General features: G+C 37.8%; 4 protein-coding genes across 6 annotated transcripts; 3 read left to right on the top strand and 1 right to left on the bottom strand.

The window, feature by feature from the left end:
• Positions 1 to 1,357: 1,357 nt before the first annotated feature.
• Positions 1,358 to 5,634, top strand: LOC136340295 (putative inorganic phosphate cotransporter). The gene is made up of 8 exons (XM_066284267.1): positions 1,358 to 1,817; positions 3,189 to 3,376; positions 3,519 to 3,767; positions 3,905 to 4,004; positions 4,345 to 4,533; positions 4,589 to 4,888; positions 4,942 to 5,180; positions 5,267 to 5,634. Exons 1-8 carry the CDS (start codon positions 1,784 to 1,786, stop codon positions 5,489 to 5,491), a joined length of 1,524 nt encoding a protein of 507 aa, XP_066140364.1. The 5' UTR covers positions 1,358 to 1,783; the 3' UTR covers positions 5,492 to 5,634.
• Positions 5,635 to 9,230: 3,596 nt separating this feature from the next.
• On the top strand, positions 9,231 to 13,175 carry LOC136340064 (putative inorganic phosphate cotransporter). 3 transcript variants are annotated; one of them, XM_066283780.1, is made up of 9 exons: positions 9,236 to 9,413; positions 9,469 to 9,569; positions 9,629 to 9,822; positions 9,872 to 10,120; positions 11,082 to 11,181; positions 11,249 to 11,437; positions 11,729 to 12,028; positions 12,086 to 12,324; positions 12,740 to 13,175. In XM_066283780.1, exons 2-9 carry the CDS (start codon positions 9,536 to 9,538, stop codon positions 12,950 to 12,952), a joined length of 1,518 nt encoding a protein of 505 aa, XP_066139877.1. In that variant the 5' UTR covers positions 9,236 to 9,413; positions 9,469 to 9,535; the 3' UTR covers positions 12,953 to 13,175. The 3 variants fall into 3 exon arrangements, with proteins under 3 accessions (XP_066139878.1, XP_066139877.1, XP_066139876.1); XM_066283781.1 differs by lacking the exon at positions 12,740 to 13,175 and adding an exon at positions 12,584 to 12,733 and having other exon boundaries at positions 9,231 to 9,569; XM_066283779.1 differs by having other exon boundaries at positions 9,236 to 9,569.
• Positions 13,176 to 13,975: 800 nt separating this feature from the next.
• On the top strand, positions 13,976 to 16,175 carry Pym (partner of Y14 and mago). Its single transcript, XM_066283441.1, has 3 exons — positions 13,976 to 14,208; positions 14,510 to 14,755; positions 14,920 to 16,175. Exons 1-3 carry the CDS (start codon positions 14,166 to 14,168, stop codon positions 15,213 to 15,215), a joined length of 585 nt encoding a protein of 194 aa, XP_066139538.1. The 5' UTR covers positions 13,976 to 14,165; the 3' UTR covers positions 15,216 to 16,175.
• Positions 16,176 to 16,323: 148 nt separating this feature from the next.
• On the bottom strand, positions 16,324 to 20,130 carry LOC136339862 (ATP-dependent RNA helicase DDX42). The gene is made up of 14 exons (XM_066283424.1): positions 19,664 to 20,130; positions 19,487 to 19,558; positions 19,242 to 19,326; positions 18,764 to 19,117; positions 18,507 to 18,711; positions 18,114 to 18,328; positions 17,834 to 18,060; positions 17,737 to 17,780; positions 17,525 to 17,679; positions 17,358 to 17,474; positions 17,185 to 17,305; positions 16,977 to 17,124; positions 16,608 to 16,806; positions 16,324 to 16,537 (listed from the first exon to the last, which is right to left on the bottom strand). Exons 1-14 carry the CDS (start codon positions 19,933 to 19,935, stop codon positions 16,475 to 16,477), a joined length of 2,277 nt encoding a protein of 758 aa, XP_066139521.1. The 5' UTR covers positions 19,936 to 20,130; the 3' UTR covers positions 16,324 to 16,474.
• Between the last annotated feature and the right edge of the window lie 840 nt (positions 20,131 to 20,970).

Raw genomic sequence — 20,970 nt, 5'->3', positions numbered from 1 at the left:
TTAAAATTTCACCTTCATTGAAAAAACGTTGGCAGACTCGATTGAGCGAAAACCCATTTCCTATTGTTAATTATCATCGTGTTATTGTTTATGAAGCTTCACGATAATGGTGATTAAGGTATTGCTGGTGGGTGCCAATCACAGAAAATTGTTCTGTGATGGGAAATGCTTTTCGGCAGGACCTCTTCTAAGAGACATCGAGCTCCAATTTTGTCCTGATGGGAATGAAATAATACTAAAGCACGAGAAAATATTTTCCCCTATTTTCATTATTTTTATTACTTTTTATCATTCTTCTTTTTCTTATAATCTTTATTATTTTCAATTTTTATTTTTTCGAAAATTTCGAATTTATCTAATTCTGCCATACGCCGAAGGCAGTAATCTATCAAAGAGCGGTCCTGCAATTGAGCGCCCTAAAAATGTGGAAAACGTAAAATATCCAATTTAGTGGATGTTAAAAGGCTGTAACACGCCAATGATTTAGATCATACTGACCTATAAAAATTCTCTATAATTAGCTATATAATAAAAATATACATATATAAAAAAAATAATAAACCTTTGCATTTAAGAGCAATGAGATCAGTGGCGTCCGCGGCGCCGTTTAGCTTAAAGCAGATCTGAAGTTTAGGCTCCAGATTTGATGTACGTTCATTTTGAGTTGATAGTTAATTAGATGACTTCTGCGGCAAATCTCGTATTTTAGAGCAAACAAAAAAAACGGATTTAGATCTCCAATTATTGGAGCTTTAGCATTGTGTGGCACGCAATTAATGGTGAAAATACGGGATTTCCTATTATTATCGGACTCAGATCAAGCCGTTATTCGAAAACAGGGCAATCACAGTGAGTTATTTATCGTATAAAATTGATCTACGAGGCATTTTTTGAAAAATATTATAATCTCCAAATGCTCGTGATTAATCATTTTATTAGCAGTTCACAGAAGTTTTCAAACACAAATTCGGTTCATTTTGAGCAACTGTGGATAACGGAACACCAAAGTTTCGTACTGTTGACCAACGGGATGAAACCTCCATCCGAATTTCGCAAGATCCAGGTTAACACCAGCCGCACAATCTCTGAAGCGACTGCGGTCATCTGGCGAGGGGAACACCGGAAAGTCCCCACTTAGAATCATTGGATTTCTTTTTTGTTTTTGTTTTTTTTTTTAGGTTCTTGGTATACAAATCCGCATCAAATTTCTATTTATGATGTGTTTTCCATTGCGGTAAACTGTTTGGGAACCACTACCTGCGCAATTGTAGTTAAAGGTCTGCGACGTTTCCAACGAAATAACAAATTATTCCTGCCAGCTTACAATTATTATTAGTCAAATTAAAAAGCAAATATTTATATAAAATCAGTCAATATTGGCGGTTCGACGCAGTAGGCACCCCGGTAGGCGCTAAATTATTGAGATTCTAACAGGACATTTTTCAAAGTTAATTTAGATCGGCACCAATACAACGTGCAAATGATTTAAACCAACAGCGTTTTTCATCGACTTTTAACAAAGCTCCCGACACCACTGGCGCAAACGGTTCCCGCGAATTCACAATAATGGCAAATCCCAAAGCCATTGTTAAGTTACTTTGACTTTTCAGAGATAAGAAAACTGTTTAGTTCCGTACTGAAGATAAGTGAGGCAACACAAAACTCTTTTTAAAACTATGGGAATTTTTTGTCACCTCTTCGCGGACCTTTGGTGACCCTCCGAGTACAGCTGATTTGAACGGTTTTGATTTCTCTTAACTGAGACCTTACTCCCTCGTGAAATATGCTAACTGGATGGAGGCTTACACTGTCAAAATGTGAGTGATTTTTGCTTATGTCGGTATAATTTAGTTAGTGCAAATCAGCCTTAGTTTGCGGAAAAAAACGTTATAAGAACGACGCATGAGCTTCAACGATAATTTTTTATTACTGAGGTTTATCTGAGGTTTTCTTACAATTTTTTTTTTGTTTCGCGAATTTCCATTAATTTTCAAAAGAGTGTTCTAAAATTCGGAAAAACTGGTCGCACGCAATATGCCTTAATCTGATTTAACGGTTTCCATTCCTCTTCGCAATTTTCTCACGTAGTAAATAAATTAAAACAACCGATCGGAATATTTTAAGTATTTTCAAATACCGCATTTGGGGGCCGCGATGGGGCACTTTGAGCCCCATCGCGGCTATGGCCACTACCGAAAAGGTTCCTCGAGGGAATAAACGGGTTTCAGTCACAAATTTTGCGTTGGATTTTGCTATATATAATACATAAAAAGATAGTTCATTCGACACTATTTATCAGATGCATTTCATTGATTTGATTTATTTCATTTATTCTTTTATATTTGTTTGTTTAGGTATGAAACGAGCCTCAGAACTTTCCAGTGTCTCGACATACAAATATTAACAGCGATGCGACAGTCAAAAGACCAATCTAAGAGTCATTTCGGCCTAAAATGAACTGTTTTCTTCGATTTTGTAAAATTTCACAAATTATTCCGCAAACTAATAAACAACACAAATAAATTTCTATAACTCGCATGTTACGCACGTTTATGATGTGCGCTTAAGCGCTCTATCAATACGGCAGAGCCCCGCGCGAAACAATTCAAAAAAACCTCCAAAATAATCATTTAAACAAATCTGATAATCACATTCTAGATTCCGCCTGTCACCGAAAAATCATAATTTTATGATTAACCACAAATCCAAAGCAAAGTGGTAAAACTTTAGGAATTATTGAACTAACTTTCAAATAGATTTATATTGCTTCGTTCTTATCCAAGCAAGGCCAAGGACAAACAATGAAATTATGAAATTGAATGCTGTTGAATTGTTTATCATTCTTTATAATATTGTTTGCATTCATCTGAACGTTTCGATGCGGCTATGAGGAGCTATGCCAAATTCGAGTAATTGTTTTCACTCTAAAACCAACAACGTGTGCTGAAATACATTTATGGTTCGGCGAACAATACTCAGAAAACGTAACATAATAACAAGCTTTAATCAACTGCCATTTGGCCATCCCAACGATGTCCCTTAAGAATGTACGGGAACGTTCCAAAGAATCGAGCAATCAAGTACTTGACGGGCTCGATGGGTAGAACTTGTACCACCAGCGGGGCCAGCACCGCCCGCATATTTTCGTCACTTTTCCAACTCTTTAACTGACAATGACATCCTTGCAGGTTTCTTAATACCCCAACGATACGTTCTTGGAATAATGGGATTTTTCGCCATAGTGAACGCCTACACAATGAGGGTATCTCTATCCCTGGCTATCACCGAAATGGTCGTTCCAATAAATGGCACGGTGTACGATGATCCAGACGCCTGCATTCCAGAATACGCCAATAACTCTAATAGCGCAATAAAAGTAAGCCATGGGTTGAACGCTCCAGTTTCTGGGGAGCTGCCTAAAGGCGGTTGCACACGGGGCCGGAAAGAGAGCCCGTGTACGGCCTGCTTTAGACAAAATGAAAAAATGGTTTCAAAGACAAGGAACCTATTTCTTTTAGGACAAAAGCACGTTGTATGACTGGGACGAAAAGACTCAAGGTCTCATCCTAAGTTCCTTCTACTGGGGTTACGTCATAACCCACCTTCCAGGGGGAGTTTTAGCGGAAAAGTTCGGAGGAAAGTATTCTTTGGGGCTGGGAATTTTGTCAACTGCCCTGTTTACTTTGATTACTCCATGGGTTATCGTTGGGACTGGCGGCAATTGGAAGGCCCTAGTGGCTTTGAGAGTAATAGAAGGATTTGGTGAGGTAAGGGCACGCATTACGAAATAACGATTTCCTCGGTTTGCTCGAGAAGAAGAAACCCATAATTGAGATTCCGAGTGTCTAAAATGATTCTTTTAAAACTCCTTGTATTACACACTCCGTATTTTTTTCTGTTTTAGGGTACTACCTATCCCGCCCTAACAGCCCTCCTTGCAAAATGGGTCCCACTGAAAGAGCGTGCCACAATAGGGAGCATTGTATATGCAGGAAGTCAATTTGGTATGCGATTTTTCGACAATTGGTAGACGAATGACACAGAATGTCCAGCGTAATCACCGGATCTGACACTCCTTGATTTCATTCTTCTTTGAGTCATTTTAAAATCTACGATTTATAAGAGATTTCCCGAGACTATTAACGATCTGAACACCAGAATATCACTTAGACGCATATCCAGTAGGTACTTTAGGTACCTTAAGTCATCTAAATAGTTTTCATTCCTCTCAATATGTCCGATCCAAAGGATGACGAGTAGAGGCAATGTTCGCCAACGCTCATTTTGTATGCTATAAAAAGATATTTGAAGCTCTTTCCTAATACATTTGTAAACATCTTTTAGGTACCATTCTTAGCAACGCAATAAGTGGAGAACTAATTAGGCGCACCCAAGACTGGGCCTCAGTGTTCTATTTCTTCGGAGGACTAGGGGTAATTTGGTTCATCTTATGGGTTCTTCTTTGCTACTCGGACCCGGAAAGCCATCCTTTTATTTCCGAAAAGGAAAAGGAGTATTTAGAGAGGGAACTCTGTGAGTGCGGCTCTTGGCGAGGCTTCAAGGCAGGAATAACAACATTTTTTTTTAGCCGGGGTATCAAGCAACACTCTTCCAATCCCTTGGAGAGCCATTCTGACCTCAGTGCCCATGTGGGCTCTGGTGATTACGCAAGTGGGACACGACTGGGGCTTTTTCACCATGGTAACAGATCTCCCCAAATACATGAAAGACGTTCTGAAGTTCAACGTTTCTCAAAACGGAATTTGGTCTTCAGTTCCTTATGTAGTGATGTGGTTCAGTTCCCTGGCCTCAGGATGGTTGTGTGACTTCTTGGTCAGGAGAAACATCATGGGACTGACATTTTCCAGGAAATTTTTCACCTCTTTAGGTCCGTTTTCCTGTTCGAGTTTTCCATGTTTTATAGAAATTTTCTATCTGCAGCCTCAATGGGACCAGCAGTGTTCATCTTAGTGGCCTCATACGTAGGGTGCGATAGGATGCTTGCAGTATGGATGTTCACCATAGCCATGGGCTTCATGGGTTGTTACTACTGCGGGATGAAAGTGAATGCGCTGGATCTCAGTCCCAATTTCGCAGGCACATTAATGGCCATTATCAATGGATTGGGGGCAACGAGCGGCATTGTGACTCCATATTTAGCTGGGGCTCTAACTGAAGATGTAAGTAAGAGGGGTTGAATCGTAACTTTAAGTATAAGCACTGATGAGAAATAAAGATAGTCCTGAAAGCGAAAATGAATTTCTAGCACACATTGGTCCAGTGGAGATTAGTGTTCTGGATAACCTTCGGGGTATTTGCGGTCACGAACTTGGTTTACCTGGTGTTTGGTACTGGGAAAGAGCAGATCTGGAACGATCCGGGATATAAAGCGACTGTCAAAAAGGCGGCAAAGGAAGTGGATGCTGAGGCAGTAAATGGGAAGAACAGCCTGGAGATGAGTTCGAAGAATCAACAAAATCTTGGTTTATAAGCTCATGAATTCATCACTGTAAATAATAAAAAAAACGTTGTTTTTTACATAATTTTATTCAGCTTTGTTAGTTCTATGTTAGTTCTCATTATTATATGATTTAAATATTATTAATTAAAATTCTTAGGTATTTTACATGAGAATTGCTTTGTGACTCCTCGAGATATCAGTGCTTCAGGTTTCGAAAGGTGGGAAAACCTGGTAGTAGTGTTTTTCCCTTTGGGAAGTTGTTGAGCAGAAGCACGGAAAATTTTCAAAATTCGCTCGTTCGGCAATCTTTTTCCGAAATCTTTTCACTGTGACTTCATGAAGCCCTCGTGCTTAAAAAATCAGCTATATCGCTATATTAACGTTATTATCTAGCCCTAAATATTCGCTTCCAATAATGCTCATTGCGTCTTTTCTCCATCTTGAACAGAAGTTAGTTTCAAAACAAGTTTTAGTCCATTTAAATTTCCTTTCTCTTCTTCTCTCTTTCCACCCTGTTTCTTCTCTCTTCCCAGGCTTCAGGTGGCTTTTGGCGCAAGCGCAGACCAAAGAGTTGACGACGTCCATAAATTCAAACTAAAATTTGATCGCAATAAATTTTTTGAGTTCGCTTTCAGTTTTAGTGCCGAATGTCTTTGAGCCTCTCCAAAGAGGTTCCATTCCAGTTCTGCAGGTCCTCGGGGGTTTTCGACAATGGTTCTTAACAAATACCAGCATAATTACGTTCATTGGTCAAAACAAGCTGGGCAAATTGGTCGTGCTGCTGGATAATGCCATTGCATTTTTTCTTTTGATAGGATATCTCATTAAGCTACACGTAAGCGGTACTTGATTGGCGCTCGTAAATAATTTATATCTAAGTAATCCCTATCTTGAAGACATAAAATCTCTAATCCTGTGATATACAATGGTTTAAAGATTTAGCAGTGATTTGTGTATGTTCGCTGATTAGGAGATAGATTATTCATAATCCGCCATAACTAATAATTGACGTTTATAACACGATATAACTTTTTGAATTTCATAGGAATTCGTGATATTCTTCATTGGAATTTTTTGATATAGTGAATCACTTAATCAGTAGTAATGGCGGAGTTCCGGACCAACTGCGCATGGACCAATGACGGACATCATTAACAATGGCGGAGTTCCGGAGCACCTGCGCATGGCGCAAAGGCGAAAACCCCAAACAATTGCGTCCCGCAATTTTCCCTGCATGATAAAAAGCATCGAGATCGGGAGGGCCTAATCGGTTTCCTTGTATTTGTTTTTTATCATTGATTTATTGAATATTCCGAGTTTATGCCAGATTCATTGAAGTTTCAGTTTTTTTCCTTTCCGTTGAAGATGCCGCTGATCACATTACTACGTCAGCCCCACGTTATTTTGCTTTCCAGTCTCCCCGCCCACAGTCCTTCCCTCTGAACTTGGAAATCGAAGTACTGACAAATGCAGTACTCTGCATAGCCTACGGCCCCACAATCTCTCCGTTCTGAACCAGATTCTCCTAAATGGTCCGAATGCTCGCTGAGAGCTCGGCTCAGGTACTAATTAAGGCTTTTGCGCAGAGCCCAGGTCGGGAGGACAGGAATTAGTTCTCCAGTCTTCTAGCTTTAGGTTGATATGCGGAGCTCCAACTCGCCTCTGAACTACTTTCAGTACAAGAGTGCCACATGCTCCTGTGACCAGGTAGCGGTGCTTTCCTTTGGACGCTCTGGACTATACGAGCGTACTCTCTTATCCCCATTATCGAGCACTAAATTAGTGCCGCGTAGAGGAGTTAGGACTGTACGGCTACTCCTGGAACGTTGTTCCACTGTGACTGATAAGCCTGGAAGACTTCTCAGCAATTGACTTAATCTGGTCAGGCATTTTTGAGAGATATTCGTGACGTAAAACCTGCATGCTCCCTCCGAACAGTGTTGATAGGCGATAGGGCTGAGCTGGACCAAATATCTTGGAGGTTCTTACGTCTCTATTTTCCTCCTGCCTAAAACGGCAACCTGTCTTTCCATGTTTTAGCATTTATTACCCATCTGATTTTTTCCTTTTACCGCGATAGTTTCTAAAGCAGGACCCCAGATTATCACGCTAGACCAGGTCTCTATAGGGTCACTTTTAGCTTTTTTGCGTCTTTTCATCGAGACACAAAGTGTTCTTTGGAACAGTTTGCGTGAGATTGCGGTGCTGCTAATCAGATATATTGCTGGTTTGGTTATTTACAGATATTTTTGTCGGAGTTCTCCTCAATTCATGAAGGCCCCAAATTATCCGTTCTGTTGCGTAATATCAGAACCATCATTCTTGATGATGATTACTGTTAGTAAAATTTAAACTAAGTTGTTTTTCTTTAATTAAGTGCTGATAATGTCCACTACAGGTGCTTACATTACCGCAGTTAGTCATAGATTTGATGATCTTGTGCAATTAATTGCGAAAACCCTTCTGCTGATAGTTATAATCAGAAAGGGCGCGCGTAATTGGAAAGTACCAGGTACCACAAAAAGCTTTGTTATTTTTTTTGGTTATGAGGAAATAATGGAGTAAACAAATATTTTGAACATTATTTATTCATCAAAATAATTATCTTCGCACTTCAAAATCTTGTCTCAACATGAGTCAGAGTCCGAAATTCTTTCTTTTTTTTTTTAATCTAAGTGAGCAGATTTGGATAAAAAAAATGTTTCAAGGCTGTTTTCAAGCTCTTGCAGTCCGAGGCCGTTTTTCCCCTCATATTGTCCGGCAGTCTGAGCAGATTATAGTCAGAAGGGGACAAATCAGGAGAATATCGCGGGCGACATTTAGTTTCCCAGGCGTCTATTTTTCCTGTGTGAGAGAAGGCTGAAATTCACACAATTCTTTGTGGGTTAGGATTAAGGAGTTCAAAATGAATGGGACCTTTAAAATGCCCAAAAAAAGTTATAAAAACTTTCTTTGGGTGTAAGTACTTCTTAGTAAATCTTATTGGACGATTATCTTTAGAGAGTCATTAGTAAGACTGCCTTGCGTCACCATACAATGGGGAAAACCCATTTTTCATCACGTGTCATCAAAAAATGGTTGATTTAAGAAAAGACGCGATGGACAAGCGATTCAACCGACTGTGGTGGGTCAGTTTGTGAGGAACCTACTTATCCTTTATTTGTCTCATCAATTTGATGAAGGTGGTTTCTGGCGGTTCTTTCTGAAACACCCTAATGTGTGCCTACTCGTACATAAGTTTGACGTTGATCAGTCTCGATGACTTCCTTGCGTTCTTGCACTTCGATGTTGATCCATGAGGGATTCCCCCCGTTACGAAATTTTGAGAACAAAAATTGCGCTTTTCGACATGAGAAGGCGTCCTCCCCAAAGACCTGGCGCAGTTTATTTCTTAGATTATCAACTCGTTTAAGCTTGATTGGACTTTTTCGTTAACAAAACACACATTCGCTAATCGTACATGAACCCGATTTGTGTATCGTAATAGCATAGAAATTTTAAGTGCGGTACCTGAAATTTTGAGGTACCCAATAGTCCAGAATTCCAAATTTTCAGATATGAAAATTCAGTTACCGTTTCATTTTCCAATAAACAACACTCCAATTATGGTGTTCTATTGTGATGAAAAATGCGAATTAATTCTGTTTATTATTTCGAGTTTTTATTACTTATCAATTTTACGGCCCGACTTTATAAGACAAATTTAACAACTTTACCTGATTTAATACTTAGGTACCTATTCCATTATCTCTCATACCCCGAAACAGTCTCTCATCGATATGAATCGAAAGTGGTCTCAAACACTTCGAGTATTTGTATTCTGTTAATCAGTTTCTTGGTCACCCACAAGCAGGTACCTTATTGTGTAGGAACGGTTCCGATACCCAGCCGCTAAGACCCGGACGAAATGTGTGACTAAACGGCAACTTTGAGGATATATATATTTTTTTATGCATGTTTCACATATTTTTTGAATATTCCTAGTTTTGTTAAATGTTAATTTCAAGGTCCTGTGGTGCGCATTTCGTATCTTGGTAATTATCGGTGCATACAAACGCTAGAACCATCGCAAATATGCTCAGTGGGTGGAAATTGACTGTGTCCAAATGTAAGTATCGCCTTTAGGTACCGACCCGTAAATCACTCAAAAACTCCCCCAAATTGCAGGGTTTTTAATACCCCAGCGATACGTGCTGGGAATAATGGGGTTCCTGGCCATTCTAAACGCATATTCGATGCGAGTGTCCCTATCAATAGCAATAACAGAAATGGTTCGGTCTTCGAATTCCTCGAGCGATGACGAATACGTGAACTATTGTAAAGTGGGAAATAGTACTCATTCAGACAATAATGCAGTGACGGTAAAAATGTTGCTGTGCCATGATCCAATCCATTGGTACCTCTTTCTAGAACCCTGATATATTATACGACTGGGATGGAGCAACCCAAGGACTGATTTTGAGCGCTTTCTATTGGGGTTACCTGATAACCCATTTGCCGGGGGGAATCCTGGCCTCCAAGTTTGGAGGTAAATACACCTTAGGACTGGGGATTTTGTCTACTGGCATATTTACCACAATTACTCCATGGGTGGTAACGACGTCGCATGGAGACTGGAAGTGGGTTGTTGCTTTGAGGGTGGTGGAGGGACTGGGCGAGGTAAGTAGCAGGTTTTGTCGGCAAACGCGAGACCATTTGGTATTTTGGTGATGGCAACGAATCTCGGAATCTGTGAAACCAGGAAAGCCTTGCATTTGATTAAAAAAAAAAATTAAAAAAAAATTGTGATAAGTGACGTAGGGGATGAGAGACGGCATTGCAGGTCATTCAAGCTTCATCTCCGAGAATTTCACCCCTTAATTTAGCCGGAATTATTGGTTTTAATACTTATTTGCCCTTTCCAATTTCCACTCATCTATGTAAAAATTAATGAAGGAATGAATCAAGATATCTCGAGAACAAAGATATCGCTGATGTGTGATAAAACACTTAATAGCGATTCCATAATAAAAAAAGGCGTTAATACACATGCAATGTTTGTCAATGATAAGCTTAAGTAGGGTATTAAGTGAGTATAAAACCATAAAAATCTTGAAATCTTACTGATGGAGAGCGCTTCCATGAAATACTAGTATAACTATACCTACATGGAATTTTTAACGACGGGAAAGAACAAAAATCAGCAATTCAGGTTAATTCAAGATGTGAGGTCGAGAACACAGTTGATACACAGATAGGCTCGGGGAGGGAGTGGTTCTTTACCACCCTCCACCTGATGTAATGGTGAGCTGCAGTTTCCAAGAGGATGAGGGGTGAAGAGAGGAAAGGGGTAGTCACAATGCCAGACCGAATAAGATCTGACCACGAACGTCGTGGAGTGCGTAAAAGCATTTCTTCAGGGTCTTTAAAAAATTAATTTGAAAAAGTTAGTTCTGGTTAATTCAGGTTAGATGATCTTTTTTCAAACTGAAATATGTAGCGCAGATTATGGATCAATCTACGTAATGAACATGGGAAACATCTGCTGCAAATATTGCAAAAATCCATTATTCATTATTCATTATTCATATTATGGTTTATTTCGTTCTTTTGAGTCGTGCGACATCTATTATTTTTCCAGGGTACCACGTACCCGGCCCTCAACACTATGCTCGCCCAATGGGTGCCACTAAAAGAACGATCTAAAATAGGTTCGTTGGTTTATGCTGGAGGACAAATGGGTGAGTAGCAGATCCTTCTTTCACATACGTCTTCCTGCGAAGATATTGCTCGATTACCTTTTTTTAGGCACAATTTTATGTAATCTTGTTAGTGGGCACCTCATAACAGCAACAGAAGACTGGGCTTCAGTGTTCTACCTATTCGGCGGGCTTGGAATTTTATGGTTCATGTGTTTCCAACTGCTTTGCTACTCTGATCCTAAGCAACATCCCTTTATTAGCGACGAAGAGCGAGAATATCTGGAGAAGGAACTCAGTAAGCCGGACATATTTTTACTTAATTTAAGCTGAAAGGAGTGTTGCCTGTGTTCCTGATAAAAGCGCGGGCCATTTTAGCTTTATTTAAATTCAATTTTCACTTTTTGAACTTAGATGAAACTGAGTTTGATAGATTTATTTCAGGACCCAGAAATCAAAGGATCCCGCGTGTGCCCCCTCTTTTAACCGCATTTTTTCTTCCTCCTTATATATCATACACATAAACATTTTCTCCATGGATAAAGCTTTCAAATCTCAACTAAAATAATCCCCAATTTTTCCTGATTAGATAGCGTCTCAGAAACCTCTCTATCAATTCCATGGAAAGCCATAGCAACGTCCGTCCCCCTGTGGGCCCTAATTGCAGCCCAAATAGGTCACGATTGGGGGTTCTATACTATGGTAACGGACCTTCCCAAGTACATGAAGGAAGTACTGAGATTCGAGGTGGCTAAAAACGGCCTATGGAACTCAGTTCCTTATGGGGCAATGTGGATTGTTTCCATAAGCAGTGGTTATATTTGCGACTGGGCCATCAACAATAATTGGATGAGTGTTACTGGGGCTCGGAGGTTCTTCACCTGCTTTGGTGTGATGATAATAACTTAACATCAACCAAAGAAATATGACTATTTTCGATATTTAGCTGCCGTCGGTCCTGCAATATTCATAATGATAGCCTCATACGCCGAATGCAACACGACCCTTGCAGTCTGGATGTTCACCGTCGCAATGGGATTCATGGGCACTTTCTACTGCGGAATGAAGGTGAACGCTTTGGATTTGAGTCCCAATTTTGCTGGGATTATCATGGCAATCACCAATGGTATTGGAGCTGTAGCTGGCATAGTCACTCCTTACTTAACTGGCGCCCTTACTGGCAATGTAAGTTCACACGAGGTTTTATCATTTATTCATATACGATATTTATCAAGTGACAATTTTTGAACTTTCATTATCTTTATTCTGTTTTTTTTTGTTGCTTTTAAAAAGCTATTTCCGCTTGTAGTCAAGTAAAACTTGATGAATGCCTTTCAGCCCATAACGAGCACAGGATAAGTTGTTTCGTGTCAAAGCCTCAATAAAGATAACGGAGGTCAAAGAATTATTGTTTGATAATACAGCGTTAGATCTGTTCCAATAGCGACGAGAGCCGATTCCAGATTGTCAGAAACTTGCCCAAGGTGCCGGTCGGGAATCCTTGCAAATATTTCTGACGATTCGGATTCTCTATTCTGTTGGAGCAGAGCTCTTGTCTTTCGTCTTCCAGCACATGCAATAATGTGCCTTGACCTTGCAGCACACACTTTTTGAGTGGAGAATAGTTTTTTGGATTTCATTCGGCATATTTGGGTCCACAAGTATTGTGTACTGGCTGTTTGGAAGTGGAGAAGAGCAATGGTGGAATGACCCGCAGAAAATCCGCAAACATTCCACATGCATATCATTGGAAAAGGCTAAGTCTGGCGACAATGGGACTGTGGAGAAAGATAGGATAACAGTAGTTTCGTAATAGTTTAATTCATATTGTACGTGGTTTTTAAGAAATTTATGTTGTTATGGGACATTTCCTAGACTGAGACGCAGACAACTATTAACACATCACTATCGTGATGATCCTCATTGATAGTTTTATGATAGTAGTTACCTACTGATTTGTATTGTAAATGGACGCATAAAATAACTCATTGCAGGCAAATCTGTATTTTACTATGAATAAATAGAACTAATATTTCTAGAGATATTTATTGAGAATTGACCTTAACAACGGATAAATTATTTTTGATACGTCCGGGGTAATTTCGCATAAAAAAAAATTAATGATAGGAGAACCTTCACGTGGCTTCTTATTTAGTAGTTTAAGAAACATTAGCTCTAATAAGAAAATTTTAAATATAATAAAGTGTAAAGGCTGTTTTTAACAATAATTTTAGTTTTTGTTCAATATGCATTTCGCAATAAATTTCCATAGTACTCTTATGACGTCATTACTGTTAATTACCTCCTCTATTTCAGTTAGGAAACATCAGTTCGTGTGGTGAATCAATATGAAATGACAACTCTCTACATCCGATGTTCCCCGAGCAACCGTGAATCAACCAGCTGATGTGCGGCATTACCAAGTTTCCTAAAAAAAGTCCAATCAATATAAAATCTATTGAATTTATGAATACATATTATACAACTGAAGGAAAAATTGTTCTAAAAGAATATGCAATTAAGGCATGATTACTCTGCTTTGAAATCTTGAGTCTAAACAAACGTTAGATGCGTAAATATTGGTACCGGCAATAGGTAATATTTCTGAGGATAGCGTGCTGCCACATACCTTAAATAGTAACGAGGTACTATTGAATATGTTGATATATAAGGTGTTGTGAGAAAATAGACCAACGCTAAGCACAGATTAATTAATTCAATACTTAATTTACTACTGCATTAAATTAAGAATATAACAATATATTTGCTAACATGGCAACGTCGCAGAGTAAGTGTTGAGATTCGATATCATTCGGAAAATTAGTAGTAGGAACGGGCTGCTATTAGCGTGCAGCAATAGCAGCTAGCTTCACAGCAGTAGGTGAAGGAAGACGAAGAAGTGTTTATCTTTTGTGAATTTCGAAACTAGAACTGTTATTCAAAATCTAAATGAAAATACTCCACAATATGAACTAATTAATGCATATCGATAAACCCACAGTTAAGCCTATCAAATTTGTGTGATAATGTCCACATACGCCGCCAATGCCAATATTGTTACTGAAAATGGTAAGCAGAGTTATACAACCATGTCTGAAAGCTATTTTCTTCATGTTTTCCTCTTCAACACCCACTTGGCAAAGCCCCAAAAATTCTTAAGTATAAACTAAAGTATGCTGTGTTGTGAAAACATTGAATTGATTCATAGAACGGGCTGTTTATCAAATAAAATGGTGTGACAACAAGCACTAAACAAATTCAAGCTTTAGTCTTTGAAGTGCTCATCCGCTGAAAATCCCTTATGGCCCCATTCCGTTTTATTCTAACCTGGATAAATTCACTCATAATTTTATTTATCCTGATATTTCAGGGGAACAATTCATACCAGCTTCACAAAGGCCAGATGGTACATGGAGAAAGGCCCGACGAGTAAAAGAGGGCTATGTACCTCAAGAAGAGGTACCTCTTTATGAAAGTAAGGGGAAACAGTTTGTTTCTAAAAAACAAGAGCCTGTAGTACTTTCCAGTGGACAGACTGCTCAAAGACCTATTCCAGGATTGTTTATTATTCAAGATGATAAAGAAAAAAAAGGACAAAAGAAAAAGTCAAAAAATAGTAAGTATGACATGATTAAATTTTCTTATGTTTGTTCACCTCTGGTCTTTCCTTTCAATGGACAGCTTAGGCCTGTCTATTGAATGAAAGTAAAGGGAGGGAGAGTATTAAACTGAATTATCTACTTTGGATCAAAATAAAAATGTTAACCTTCATTTTTTCAGAAATCGATGAAATAAATAAAATTCTTGAAAGTACCAAAATATCTGAAAAATCTTCAGAGAAAACAAAAAGTCCAGTTGAGAAACCACGACCTGCTGCTAAAACTGAACTACAAGAAGCCACTGATCCTGCAAAAAAACTTAAAAAGTTGAAAAAACGCCTTCGAGAAATTGAGGCATTAGAAGAGAAAGTGAAAAATGGGTCACTGGGAAAACCAGAGCCTGAACAGTTGGCAAAACTAGATAGAAAGAATGATCTCTTGGTACAGATTAGGGAACTTGAGAAACAAGTGCAATAATACCCACTGAATGGGTAGATAACAAGTGACAATTTATTGTACTTTTTTAACTATTGGTCATATTTTGATATAGCAGTTATCACTAATAAGGTGCATTTTTCTACTTTAAAAATTAATTGTAAATACATTAGCACTTTATTTGAATATTTAACTACACTGGACCTTGCTACAAAAAGGGGAAATAATAAAATGGTATTAGCCTGAAAATTTATGTCAGACCTAATTAAAAATTATACAAGAGGTCAAGTAAGTACCATAGAACAGGGTGACTAACTTTTGCTTCTATGAAATGTAACTTTTGATGTTTATATGCTAAAATTGTTCTATCTACGGGTATTATATGATATTGATCTCCTCTTTTGACTTATAAGATATTCATGTTGAGCAGTTGTTCCTTTTTTAATTTAAATAATGGTGAACAGAACTTCTCATCCAACTAACCTATAACATTTATTGGATGTGGCCGTAGTGAAAAAGCTCTTTAAGTTCATAATCTTTGCTCTCTTAAGAACTTCAAAGTCACAAATCTCTTTTGTTTATTAATTTAGTGTATAAGTACAGTGTAGTTAAATATATTAGCAAAGCAGCTCTAAGCATTAGTATGAGCAATTGAAATGTTAGAAATCAATTACTCAATTTTTGGTCAGAATATAGTATGTGTTCTTCAGTAAACAGTTCAAGCTAGAATCATTTCACTAAATGGGATCATTTTACACGATTTAGGTAGCATATAACCCCATTGTTAATGTGAAATAATTCGGTTTCCGAGACCAGAATTTTGCCCTCAGAATATGTGGGTATAAGATTCGTCATCAGTCAGTCAATTTCAATTTTATTTATTAACTTTATGAACTATATTAGTTACTAGGAATTGATTTGATTTAAGTTATTGAGTGTTAAGAATTTGTAGGAATTGTATTTGATACGAATAAATAAAATACGTCAGATGCTTTTTGTCTAGATTTCTGTATTTATTTTCCTTCATTTATAATGGTGTATAATTTTTGTCTACTAGAAAGAAATCTGTGATTTAACTATATAACATTAATTGTGGGATACTGTAAAATCAGCATGCAAGTTTAATAAAAACATGAAATAAAACTTGAAATGGACTATAATCGATTTTATTAGACCTATACACGATAATTACTGCTACTTATTTTAATTATAAAACCCAAATAAAAACTTTGCTTAGGTTATCAATTTTTGATATAACGACTTATTTAAAAGAACCTATGAAACTAATTCGATGTCTCATTTTATTCCCATCGGCTTTTCTTTTTCCTAGGTGGGGGTGGTGGATTTTCTGCGCTTGCAGTGAACTAAAAAAAATATACTTCTTGCGATAATACGTCCAAATAGTAGAAATGTTTGATTGTTATAGAAATTTACCTGATTCATATATTGTGTCTTAAAAGCCTCCTTCATAGCCGTCAACCTGTCAGTCGCGGGTCCTTTCGGCGGTGGAGGAGGATTGCTATTTGTCAAACTTCCTGAGGAACTGGCCACAAAGCTCCTCAGAGGAGAAGACAATTCTTTGAATCCTAAACCCAGCCCTCCTACATTTGGAGACTGGTCTTTCTTCTTGAACCTGTAAACAAAATGTTGAGTCCGTTAAAAAGGTTCTTACCAAATATGTATCTTTTTCTAATAATAATTTACAAGAATGAACAGAGCTGCTATATAAAATAATATATCTGAGGTATAATTAAAAACAATTGTTGATATTTAAGCCACTTTCCTCAACTTTCTTATACTTACCGCTGTTTTTTAAACCATGAGCTTTGTAGCGCTAAATCGAGCACATCTTGAGGGACTTCCTGTTTGGCCGCCTCTAAATTCTTCACTATATGACCGGCGAATTCTTTGTCTTTTATCGTTAGCAATGTGTAAGCAGTGCCTTGAGTTCCTGGAAAATAAAACAAAACTTTCAATAAAAAACTATCGATTTCCGAGAAAAATTTTTCACCTGCGCGTCCAGTTCGTCCAATTCTGTGAGTGTGCGTATCAATATCTCGAGCTGTGTCATAATTTATCACTGTACGAACATGAGGGATGTCTAGCCCTCTTGCCGCCACATCGGTTGCCACCTAAAGGAAAAAAAGATTTCAAAAGTGTTGTAAGTTTAAGTTACAATCCCACCAAAAGAGGAACATCTTGTTTCTTAAAAGCTGTAATGACTTTGTTTCTCTCGGCTTGTTCCATATCACCGTGCAATAATAAACAATCGTATTCTTTAACCAGGAGATCTCGTGCCACCTTAAAAAAGGAAAAAAAAATTACATGAAAAAGACAAAAGACTAAATTACTTTTTCTGCATCCAACTTTTTGGTCACAAATATCAACACCGACCCCGCGGATAGCAACTCTACCAATATCCCAAAAAGCCAATCTCTTTTGGCGTCTTGACTAGGCATAAGCAGCACATGTTGCGTTACATCTTCGTTGGCTTGCCCTGTTACTCCTGAAATAAAACATTTAAACGATAAAACATGAATCTTTATATTATGAATTGCCGTACCTTGTGATATTCTTATTGGTTCTTCTAATGCATCTTTGGCTAATCTAAAACATGTATCATTTAGAACCAAATATCAAATACCAAAAAAACTTCCCACCTTTCAATTTTCTTTTTAAAAGTCGCTGAAAACAGCAACGTCTGCCTATCCGGTCTTACGTGATTACACACAGAGCGGACTTGTGGTTCGAAACCTAGTTCAAACATTCTATCTGCCTCATCCAACACCAGGAATGTCACCCTTTGTAAATTAGTGCCTCCTCCCTTCACGTGGTCGATAATTCGCCCTGGAGTGGCCACAACAATTTCTGCACCTTCTTTCAGAGCCTGCAAAATCCCCATTTAAACTGCTGTTGATAAGTTTTAATATATTCATATACATTGCTTTGCTCCCATTTTGAACCGCCACCATACGCGCAAATCACCCTTAGGTCGTAAACTTTCGCGAATTTCTTGGCTTCAATGTAAATTTGAATGGCCAATTCTCTCGTCGGTGCCAAAATCAACGCAATAGGTCCCTCTCCTTCTTCCACTGGTTTTTGAACAGATACATGTTTGAGAAGTGGCCATAGAAAGGCCGCTGTTTTACCACTACCTAGAACATATGGTAAAGTTGGTTAGGTATTGTAATGCAGTAAAGAATATATCAGAATCGACCAGCGCACGTTTATTTCAATAAATAATTGACATCCAAATGCATCATAAACAGTTTTCACTTTGTAAATTTTTATGTGAGCAAAATCTGCACGTTCAAAATAATAAAGTTTTCTTACCAGTTTGAGCAATACCTAAAACGTCCCTTCCCATCATGGCTGCAGGTACTGCTTGAGCTTGTATAGGAGTAGGTGATGAATATTCTGCTTTAATTATAGTTTTCAATAGCTTATCATCAAAGCCAAAATGACCAAATGATGCTACTGGTTTTGGGGCATCTGTTCCACTGACTTTAAGATCATACATATTACGAAGTTCTGCGACCTAAAATTTCATCTTAAATTGTTCCTCAAAAGTCCTTTATTTCTCAGTTCACCTTGTCTTTAGTCAACATTTTAATTTCAGGATGTTCAATATAGAAATTTTTCTGAAACGGTTGGTACTCAATCAAAGAATGATCAATTGGTGGTAGTGGATCAATAATTTTTTTCTTGTCTGGTGGTATAGGATTTCCATCCTCATCATATTCTAATTCTATACCTTCCTCTTCAACTGGCAACAAACCAGCATTAGGGTTTTCTTCCATGTATCTATAGTAAGATTCTTCATCATCTTCTTCTTCTAAGTCATCCCTAATTGCTTGCTGTGGTTGTTTGGTTTGCGGCTGTTGTACATCTTGAGGCTGAACAGATGACGTTGATTGTCCTGGTTGCTTTGTTTCTTTTTTTACCTGATGGAAGGAATTAGATAAAAGTTTCTGATATGTGATAGGTGCTGCATTTTTAAGTTTACATCTTAGATTTGTGAAAGTGTGTGCTATCAGACCAATAAGATCTCTTAGTATTAATACTTGCCTGTGCTTCAATGCCAGCCATAAATGCATCTAGTGGGTCATCTTCGTCATCATCTTCATCTTGGCTCTTTTTATTCAAATCTAGCCTGTATAATACCTCAAAATTAGAAGAGCATTTTGCACAAAAATTATTTATTATTATATCAAATAGATATGTGTAATTTGTGATTGCATTCTTTCCTTTAAAGTTTACGGTCAAATTTAAAGCTGAAGTGAATAGTCTTTTTTGTCTACATTCAAGCCTACCTTGTGGGACTATCTGGAGCTGGAATATATGCTAGATCTGGAACATGTTCCTCATCTTCTACATCAAAATATCTGTGATAGAAAAAACTAATATAAAGATCAACCATATTAATTGGAACTGATTTACAAACTATTATGTATACAAACTCTAAGGATAAATAAAGTTACAACACTCACTCATCTTCTGTAACTGCTCGTTTTCGGCTTCCAGTGCCCCAGGAAGCAGTAATGGCATTCTGACTGATTGCCGTCATTGTTGAATAGCCCTGCTTGCTTAAACCACTTGAAGGGGGAGGCACCCCACTATGCCTAATTCCAGTCCCCAGATTACTTGGTGGAGGTACGGCCTTTAAGTTTCTAGGCACCGAACTGCCCGCTAAATTGCTGGGTGGAGGCACCGCGTTCATCATTTTCTTAGAATTAAAATGTGAATAGTTGAAACCACTCATTTTGATTTATGGTATCGGCAGTGCGTTCGTCTAATATTTTTACATTTATTTTCCAACTTAATGCAAGTTTTAAATGGTGCAAAAAGTGGGAAAATCGAAACGTTTCTACTTTCGAAGAGAAACAAATATTAGAAATGTTAGTGGACAATTTGCGTTATGGGGAGATTACAGTGACATCGCACGCACAGTGATCCGTCAATGTCAGTTTTTTGAAAGACTAAATGATCTAGAAATACCGTGCGTAAAAAAAAAAAATCCAGCGGAATAGGCTTTGGAATTATTTGACACCGAACGCGTATGTCTTTGATATGTCCTACATAATCGCGAAAAAACAAATTAACTTAATTTCCCTAAAGTTGGACTCCGTTTACTTTTATTATTTGTTGGATTTTATTAAAACTAGTCTTTTCCAAGGTTTGACGGACTTGTGTATTGATTAATTAAAATTTTTTAAGTACCTAAAATGATATTTGAATTCAAACAAAAATCCATTATGGTTGAATCTGATTTTTGGAATAGACACTTCATAAACGTAAAATGGGCTTTCGATATTCAATCCTGTGATTTCAACACTTGCTACGAATGATGTAGGTAAATAAATACCAATTAGATTTAGTTACGTTTCATTTTTTCTTGACCACTAGTAAAGATTTAAATTAAAACTGAAGTTGGATTTATTTATTTATATTCGAGATAACGTAGAGTATACCAAGACATGCAGGTCCAATATAAAATAATTTCAAAACCTACTTGACTGTCATTTTTTTAAAACGCGTGATAGATGTATCATTTCATGTAGAAAATCATACAATTTTGCAGGGATGTATGTTGCCCTTCTGCTTGTAGAATTTTAGGAAATTTTTGGAGACAATTGGACTTGTTCTATGCCGAAATTTTTCTTTTATGCACACGATGCGTGCAGGTCTCTCGGAAAGTCCATCCTTAAGTCAATTAATAACAGTGTTTAAAGCAATCGCTGTGGCAATCTGAGTTGCTCGGCACTCGAGGGCACCACCACCGAGACACCCAAGTGAA

Source organism: Euwallacea fornicatus, chromosome 7, assembly GCF_040115645.1.
Source record: "Euwallacea fornicatus isolate EFF26 chromosome 7, ASM4011564v1, whole genome shotgun sequence".
Lineage (NCBI taxonomy): Eukaryota > Metazoa > Arthropoda > Insecta > Coleoptera > Curculionidae > Euwallacea > Euwallacea fornicatus.
The sequence above is the reverse complement of the archived record's forward strand: the minus strand, read 5'-3'. Positions and strand labels throughout refer to the sequence as shown.

Excerpts from the sequence above, each read along its gene's own strand:
- LOC136340295 (XM_066284267.1), top strand. The coding sequence starts at position 1,784 with ATGCTAACTGGATGGAGGCTTACACTGTCAAAAT. Across the intron at positions 3,377-3,518 it reads ACTCTAATAGCGCAATAAAA|GACAAAAGCACGTTGTATGA; the intron begins GTAAGCCATGGG and ends TATTTCTTTTAG. Across the intron at positions 4,005-4,344 it reads ATATGCAGGAAGTCAATTTG|GTACCATTCTTAGCAACGCA; the intron begins GTATGCGATTTT and ends AACATCTTTTAG.
- LOC136340064 (XM_066283780.1), top strand. The coding sequence starts at position 9,536 with ATGCTCAGTGGGTGGAAATTGACTGTGTCCAAAT. Across the intron at positions 10,121-11,081 it reads TGGTGGAGGGACTGGGCGAG|GGTACCACGTACCCGGCCCT; the intron begins GTAAGTAGCAGG and ends TTATTTTTCCAG. Across the intron at positions 12,325-12,739 it reads CTGGCGCCCTTACTGGCAAT|CACACACTTTTTGAGTGGAG; the intron begins GTAAGTTCACAC and ends TTGACCTTGCAG.
- Pym (XM_066283441.1), top strand. The coding sequence starts at position 14,166 with ATGTCCACATACGCCGCCAATGCCAATATTGTTACTGAAAATG. Across the intron at positions 14,209-14,509 it reads CAATATTGTTACTGAAAATG|GGGAACAATTCATACCAGCT; the intron begins GTAAGCAGAGTT and ends CTGATATTTCAG. Across the intron at positions 14,756-14,919 it reads AAAGAAAAAGTCAAAAAATA|AAATCGATGAAATAAATAAA; the intron begins GTAAGTATGACA and ends TCATTTTTTCAG.
- LOC136339862 (XM_066283424.1), bottom strand. The coding sequence starts at position 19,935 with ATGAGTGGTTTCAACTATTCACATTTTAATTCTAAGAAAATGATGAAC. Across the intron at positions 18,329-18,506 it reads TTTAGGTATTGCTCAAACTG|GTAGTGGTAAAACAGCGGCC; the intron begins GTAAGAAAACTT and ends CATATGTTCTAG. Across the intron at positions 17,125-17,184 it reads TGGACGAACTGGACGCGCAG|GAACTCAAGGCACTGCTTAC; the intron begins GTGAAAAATTTT and ends TTTATTTTCCAG.